The 8,790-nt window shown below is 43.6% G+C and overlaps 1 protein-coding gene across 1 annotated transcript; it reads left to right on the forward strand.

Annotated features, from left to right (window-relative positions):
- Positions 1 to 6,238: 6,238 nt before the first annotated feature.
- LOC311309668 (sterile alpha motif domain-containing protein 9-like) lies at positions 6,239 to 8,790 on the forward strand (the record flags this gene model as incomplete). Its single annotated transcript, XM_084438996.1, is given in 4 exon segments — positions 6,239 to 6,715; positions 6,719 to 7,359; positions 7,361 to 7,940; positions 8,656 to 8,790. Coding segments are annotated over 4 exon segments (1,833 nt in total).

The following is an 8,790-nucleotide window of genomic DNA, read 5'->3' on the forward strand; positions in this document are numbered from 1 at the left end:
CGCTGCCTGGCCCCTAATAATAATAAAGAAAGAAAAAAGAGAAAAGGTAGAAACTTAAAGGGTGCCTGCGCAGCTGCGCTGCTTGGCCCCCAATAAGAAAAGGTACAAGAACAATGGGTGCCAGCGCTGCGCTGCTTGGCCCCCAATAATAATAATAAGAAAAGGTACAAGAACAATGGGTGCCTTCGCAGCTTCGCTGCTTGGCCCCCAAATAGCTGCAAGCAGCAATGTGGGGGCCAAGCAGGACACGCGACCAGAGCATCAAAGACAACAAGCGAAACACGTCATAGCCGCATTCGAAGCTCTACCGCAGTGTTGAAAATCGGGCGTACGGTTCAGAATATACGTACTTCCAACTTTGACAGGTTGGTGGCGCAAGAGACTTTGAGGTGTCGACATAGACTTGGTGACAGGGGTCACGGGACCGTCCACGATGAGTGTGCCTAATGTGGTTATGATACATCAAAACCTTACTGAGATTTGACCACACTTCCTGTTTGGCGGCTTGGACGACAAATAATTTACGATTGGCTGTAGCGAGCGAACACCTTCGACAATCGAAAATCCCTCTAGGAGTTTTGTGGACATTGGTCTAAAGAATGTGTACAGCCAGTTTCATGTAGATTGGTGAAAATCCTTAGGAGAAGATACATTTTAAGTGTTTTACACAAAATACAAAATGGCGGGAAATCCAATTGGCGGAAAATGACATCATAGGATGCGATGAACTCGGCATGAGCGAGGGATTCCAACGGTACCTTATTTTTCAAAATCGGTTACACAAGTCAAAAGTTGTGTGCATTAACGCACTTCCAACTTTGACATGGTGGTGGCGCTAGAGGGTTTGAGCTGTCGCAATGCCACTTGCTGCCAGAGGTCATGGGACTGTCCCCGATGAGTGTGCCAAATGTGGCTTTAATACATTAACAATTTGCTGAGATATGACCACACTTCCTGTTTGGCGGCTTGGACGCCAAATTCGATTGGCTGTAGCGGGCGAACGCTTTCGAGAATCGAAAATCCCTGGATAACTTTTTTGGACATCGGTCTAGAGAATGTGCTTACCGAGTTTCGTGCAGATTGGTCGAAATTCCTAGGAGGAGATACATTTTAAGTGTTTTTCACTAAATCCAAAATGGCGGGAAATCCAATATGGCGGAAAATGATGTCATAGGGTGCGTTGAACTCAGCTTGAGCCAAGGAATCCAACGGTACCTCGTTTTTGAAAATCGGGCTTACAGGTCAAAAGTTGTGTGCACAAATGCACCTCCAACTTTGACATGTTGGTGGCGCTAGAGAGTTCGAGCTGTGTACATGGGTCTTGGTGAAAAGACTCAGGGGACTGTCATGAATAAGTGTGCCAATTTTCACAACTTTTTACCATACGGTTCTATGGGCTGCCATAGACTCCAATGCCAGAGGAAGATGAAGAATAATAAGAAAAGGTACAAGAACAATGGGTGCCTGCGCAGCTTCGCTGCTTGGCCCCCAATAATAATCCTTCGAAATACAATAGGGCCTCGCACCGCCAGTGCTCGGGCCCTAATAAGAAGGTAGAATAATAATCCTTCGAGTTTCAATAGGGCCTCGCACCGCCTGTGCTCGGGCCCTAATAATCCTTCGAAATACAATAGGGCCTCGCACCGCCAGTGCTCGGGCCCTAATAATCCTTCGAGTTTCAATAGGGCCTCGCACCGCCAGTGCTCGGGCCCTAATAATAATCCTTCGAGTTTCAATAGGGCCTCGCACCGCCAGTGCTCGGGCCCTAATAATAATCCTTCGAAATACAATAGGGCCTCGCACCGCCAGTGCTCGGGCCCTAATTACTTAAAAGTCGATTTTAAAACCATTTGGATGTATCAGTAAACTTTAGGTAGAATTTATTAAAAGTATTTAATGAGTGCTCACAGCAGATCAGTTAGTTAATATTGAGTGCAGATTTGGAGGAAGGACCAAGACTATGATCACCCATTCCTTGTGGGAGACTCCGCCCCCTAACGTCAGAGCGGTTCGGGTATAGTGCAGTTACTTCCGGCGATCTCCATACACCCACTGGTGAAGACCGTGGGTCTCTAGCCCGCTCAGGGGCTGAGTTGTGGGATCCTTCGCGTGGATAGTGGCGTGATGGCGAGACTCCGCCCCCTCGGGTCAGAGCTGGTCATGGACAGTGTACCTCTCTCCGGGCCACCCACCTGCCCCCACCAGTGAAGACCCTGTGTTTCTAGCCCACTCGAGGGCTGAGTTGTGGGGTCGATGGTGTGGTGGCGAGACTCCGCCCCCTCGCGTCATATTGGGTCGGGGGCAGTAGAGCCCTCTCCGGGCTACCCACCTGCCCCCACCGGTGAAGACCGTGTTTCTCTAGCCCTCTCAGGGGCTGATTTGTGGGGTCCGTGGCGTGGACAGTGGCGTGTTGGCAAGACTCCGCCCCCTCGCGTCATATTGGGTCGGGGGCTGTTGACCCCTCTCTGGGCTGACCACCTGCCCCCACCAGTTGCCAAAATGCGCCCGCACACTTAATTGTTTACCAACAGTACAACGCTTACGCCTCGCACAAAAAGGGACAACGACTGATAAAAATTTGATTGACTGGACTTTTCAAGAAAGGACAAAGACCATGCTAAAAAAAACATTCTTTAGAGTGTCACTGCCTAAACTTGTTTCTTATTTTCTACTCCTAGGATGCTGAAGTAAAATGGCGGGTAATGTTGCAGAGAAGGGTAAGTGGAGAAATAAATGTTCTATTTCACTTACTCAAAAAATGTTTGCGATCATAACAGTAGTAGTGCTGCATGAAATTGATCGCCTTCTGGTCGATCTAGCGGTCAGTAAAATATACCAAATGTCAAGAGGTGGACATCATTGGATTCCTCTCGGCCTACAGAATCTAGCAATGTGCTTTTGAACAGTGTGGAGTCGATAGTGTTAGTATAAGCACAGAGAATAACCGCCCAGTGACCATCATTAAGACTTATGAGTGATGGCCCAGGAGCAAAGTACATTTCTTCAATCATTCCATGCCCAGTTCTGATACCCGTATCTTGGGTTCTGGAGGGGGCAACGAGCATATGGACTAAATGGCCAATTACTGATTGTATGCTCCAATGGGTATTAATACTAGTGTACAATAGAAGAACATTTTCCTGAGAAAAATAATTATGCAAGCAGCTGTTACAGTATGAGATTCTGAATAGATAGTTGATAGCAGGTAATATTAATTTAAGTAGCCCTGTAATTTCAGACAGCGGTATCACCAAGTGGGACACATGGGGTTACACATCTGGAAAAAAAAACTTTTGAGTGAAAAATGCTCTTTTGCAGTAGTGTAGCTACACTCTAAACTCTTGGCTCAACTAGAGACTGAGGACAATATCCAAGCTTTTGCTGCTAGAACTGGTTGGACATAATTAGAGAGTAAAAAAAACTGCATTGCAGAACCAATTCAAAGTCTTTAGGGTGGCCCTTCATATTGGGGCGGTGACATGCAGAAGTTGTGTGCTTGTAAACGCTGTCATACCAGCAGCACACACCTTATAGGACAGCTCATCCACAGCTCACAGGCGAAAACTCCTTCAAAGTTTGGTGATGTTTGTCACAATTGTGGCGACATCATTCATGAATCCATTCATTGAAACATTCATTGGTTAAAAACAAACCAAAAATACCTGCTCCTCTATTTTCGACAGCAAAGGGATAGCGCCCCCTAGGACTCCCCGTCCGCCCCACCGTGCTTGCCCGGTCAGTGTGCTAGACCTGGAGGATGGCTCTGTGAGCGTGGACGAGTAATCAAGCAACCAACACAACATTTTGATTATGTATTGTGATGTTAAGCTCAAGTTCACCCACTGAACCACAAAAAAAGTCTAGCACGACAAATCTCATATCAACACTGGAGGGCATTTTTAAAATGGAGAGAGCTAAACGCATGGGGAACATTCCAGAATGATGAAGAGCTGGCAATATTTTTGTTGTACTAGTATGTAACATTGGTTGATATAGCCCTCCAGAGTGAATAAGCAAGTTTGTTTCATGCAAATACAAGGTTCATTTCGCAGGGCAGTGGCCAGTTGGTAGGGTTCAGATTTTTAATGACCTTTTGTCCACTCAGTGCTGAGCACCCCCCTCCTCATATTTCTATCAAAAAACAAACCCCCACAAGTGCATAAATCTAAATGAGCAAATGATATGGCTGAGTTTACCAACACAGGTCCCCTGGGAATGCAATCCATTGCTGGTTGAAATAAATGGGCAGTGTGCACATAATTTTGTACACAGGCAAGACGCCGACTGCGTTTACAATTACTTACAAAAATGATCTGGATAATGCTATGGTACTATCCCCGGCTCTTCAAATTACTGTTCAATGGCATTGTCTGTTGTACTGTCTGGTCACAGACAGCAAAATACTACCCTACTAGTACTGTAGATTTTTATATCACTATAGGCAGTATTTAATCAATGTAATATTAAGCACAAGTGTGGTCTAAAATAGTTGAGTTTTCTCTTTACAGAGTGGAAGAAATTTCCCTGCAGTGAATGGAGCACTTGGAGTCCCACGTGAGCGCCTGGTTGAAATCCATTGGAATAAAAGAAAAGTACATTCAGAAACTATGTGAAGAAGAGGTTACAGGACCTATTCTCTTATGTCTCCAAAATAACTACCTGCTTGAGACAATTTGTATGAAAAGTGCCCAAATTGAACATCTGCTGCTAAAAAGGGATGCACTTTCAATGCCAGAACCAACAAAAATGAAAATAAAAAACAATACTCAGGAGAAAAGTACTACTGAGGAGAACAGTTAACAACGAAAAAGCAGCGATGACCCTGATGAATCCAGTGCTGTGTCCATACACGAGTAAAAACATGTGACATCAAGTGAAAAAAATTCAAAGGATCACCAAACACCTAAAAATGAATCAGAATCAGGCGTAAAAACTCTGCCTTGTGAGTTTAGAAAATTTGATGAAGATGACAAAAACCTCAGATATGTCAAACACAGACTACTTCCACCTGAGACTGGCACTGAAAACATGATTGTTCCATGCCACGAATACAAATCTCTTGAGATTGCCCACAAACTTGAGTCAAAGAAGCTTCAAACTAAAGTTGCACAAGAGATACTACGATTTGCATGTGCATGCATGAATATGCGGACAAATGGCACAATTCACTTTGGGGTCATGGACAAAGTTACAGGCATCTACAGACATGGAGAAGTCATAGGGATACCAGTTAGAGATCGAGAAGACTTTGTAGACGCATTAGACTACATTGAAAGTTGCTTCAAAGGTTCAGCCCAAATGGTTGATGCCAGAAAATGCATAAGAAACCCGAGGTTCATTGAGGTACTTGACAAAGATGACTGTGAGGAGGAAAAATGGGTCATTGAATATGACATTGTTCCACAGGCAAGTGTAGTGAAAGACAAATTGTACAGTGTTGGTATTCCAAAGTACCAAGAGAAGAACAATAAAGTCAAACATGAGGATAAAGCCAATTATCACAGGGTGGGAGCTAATATGCGTCGTATATCTGAGGATGTCCTTGTTCATTTCATTCAAGGACTGAGAGAGAAAGATCAAGAGAGAGAAGAGGCTGAATCATCTGACAATCAAACACACACTGTCTGTAAAGAGGATCTGAAAAGAAAACTCTCCATTCTCCTGACAGGTGAAAAGCAATGCATGGATGACTCCTTCTGTTACATCGTTGTGACAAACAAATTTCAACCGGAACATCTTGAGAGCATTGACTTCTTAGTTCACATGAACATATTTTGTGTGTTTGACTTTGACCCAGACTCAAAGACATCTGGTCTTTGTGAAACATATAAGAAGAACCATGCTACAAGCCTTCACTTTCTGCTTGACTATGCTAATGACAGTGGGTTGAGCACCGCTGACCTCATAAAACAATTGAAGCTCTTTGAAAGGACAAGCTGGATTTTCTGCAATGGGCGGAGAGATTTTCCTGGTGATCAGGAAACCTGTGATGAAAAAAACTTGGATCAAAACGAAGAAAAAGCAATTGAAAAAGGCAGTGTCTGTGATCTGCAATGAAATTCTTCCAAAAGGCTCATTTGTGGTGCTTTTCTTCCTCATGTCTCAGGTGGAGCAGCCACTTGTTGAAACGTTCCATGAATTCTACTCAGAAATGAATGGTCATGATTATTTGACAATCATATCAGAGTCAAAGGAAAACTACAAAAAATGGTCAAGCCTTACCCAGACATCTTGTAGCATGACTACACTCAATGAGATCAGCATTATTGAAATGCCCTTGAGTCATGTCAATGCCACTGTTCAAAGTATTCAGCTGTCCGTTAACCGGTCAAAAAGACATCTGCCTATATTCAAAGGAGGGCTGTGTGACTTAAAAGCTGTTGAAGAGGACATGATCCATTCTTTGGAAATTGTCAGTGTTGACCAGTGTGATGACACAAATTTGGAGATGATGGATGAAGACAAAATCAAGGACATCGAGCAGTACTTCTATCAAGGCGGGAAGATCAACTGGATGAATCTGTGGCTCGCTGACAAAAGACTCTGTGAGGAGGTCATCCAACATGACGCATATAGAGAAACAAACAGGATTCTTCAGGGTATTACGAGTGTTTGTGCCAAACGATCCATAGAGAGTGTGAAGATATGCCACCATCCTGGCAGTGGTGGCAGTACAGTAGCACGTCAGATCCTCTGGAGCTGGAGAAAAGAAATCTGATGTGCAGTTGTTAAACAGTCGAATGAAATCTCAACTGTTTGTGAGCATGCTCTGAGCCTGAGGGAATACGAAGAAAGAGACAAAAACAGCTGTCTCCCAGTGCTGTTGGAGGATTGCAATGACGAATACTTGGATGATTTGAGACGGGAATTGGGCAATGCCATAGTGACCAAGAAGATAAATCCCTTTGTGCTATGCTTTTTTCTGCTAATGTGCAAAAGGTGTCATGATCCAGAAAGGATGCGCAGAGCTTTACCATCTCAGACTGTTGCAGTGACACACAAGCTCACAAATGATGAGAAGACTCTCTTCTCAAAAAAGCTGGAGCGACTAAAGCTACAGTTTCAACCAGAATTTATTCTCACCTTTGTGCTGATGAGTGATGGGTTTCAAATAAGTTATATCGAGGACTTTGTGAAGAACCTACTAAACAAAATTGATCATTCATCTCTCATCACTCGACTTATCAGATTTGTGGCACTGTTTAATTGCTACATTCATGACTCGTACATGTCGGTGTCACACTGTGAGGCTTCACTCGGCATTGGTATGCTTGTGGAAAAAACTAGGTTCTACAGATTTGTGGATTCTCTCAGCGAAGAAGCAAAACTCATTTTCATTCACTTGAGAGAGCACACATATCTCATCCATTCGGATAATTCATCCACTGGTGGCTGAGGAAATCCTGACGCAGCTCTCAACAAATAAACCCCAGAGCGAAATAGCAATGGACTTGCTTAAAGACAAAGTGCTAATTGAGCATAAATTTGGCAAAGAAGAATTTTTGAAGTTTATTCGAACTCTCATCATCAGACGCAACAAGAAAAGCAAAGGAGATCCGGAGGACAGTACTTTCTCTCCTCTGATTGAACACGTCAGCACTGAAAAAGAGGGGGTTCAAAAAGCTGTTAATCTTTTGAAAGTAGCCTACACATCATTGGGCAAAGATGCATTTGTTGCACACCAGCTCGCTCGTCTGCTTTACACTCACACAAGATTTGAAGAGGTCCTACATTGGGCTGAGGAGGCAAAATCACAGCTGCCATTTGATACATTTGTCCTTGACACATTGGGACAGGTGTACAAGAGGTGGTTTTACCATATGCATGACACTCTTGAGGAGCAAGTATTGGAACCTGAAAAGGTTTCTGAAATCATAAACACTGCTCTGAAAGGAATTACTGCCTTCCGTGCCTCTGAAAAGACACCCAAAAAAGAGACGGTCAGTCTGAACAACTCCTACTATGGGGAAGTGGATGTTGGATGTAGGCTGCTAAAACTCTTATCAATGGTGAATGTTTTTGCAATGAAAAATGGAAATGATGAGCTGATGAATTACTTGCTTACAGAATACATACCAGAGGCTGTTGAAAAACCCTGGCAGAAGTTCCATGGCTTGCTGAAAGGATTGCAGAGGAGTATGCACCATGCACTTGAGTGCATTTCTGAAGACCTCAATTACTTTCAAAAAGACATCAGTGAGGAGGATGAGGAACTTGACACAAGAGAACCAGAACAAGTACACAATCCAAGGAAGTGGCTCACAAGGAAGAGCACTGTTTATTCTAGCTTTTTCTGCAATGTTTCAGATGTAGGCATGCACACTGAAACGGTTACATCATTCCAAAGACAAATGAAAGCTTACCAGCTTGGTGGAGGAAACGTAACATCAATCCTCTCTCTGTTCAATGATCATGAGACAGAGCGATCTGCTAGAAAGCTTGAAGAAATAATTGGCATGTATCCAGAAAACTTAAAAAGAAATCACATTGAAGAGACAGAGCTTGTCAATTTCCTTTTCTGTCAGATAGCTCTTGCCTGTACTTCACCTGGTTCATCAAAGATACTGACTCTTCAAAAACTTCAAGATCTCAGCATGAAGTTTAATACAGAGGGGAAATACACATCACCAGCAAGTGCTCTCTTTCTCGTCTCAGTTCTGTTCTGGCCAGCAACAAACGAGGAACGCATTACAGCTAATAGCCAGGTCCTCGTGTCAGCAATTGATGCACTTCAGAGATTATGTGAGCACAAAATTCAACATCTTCCTCCAAGAAAAAGCAGAACAGTGA

Source organism: Borostomias antarcticus (genome assembly GCF_949987555.1).
Source record: "Borostomias antarcticus genome assembly, chromosome: 5".
Lineage (NCBI taxonomy): Eukaryota > Metazoa > Chordata > Actinopteri > Stomiiformes > Stomiidae > Borostomias > Borostomias antarcticus.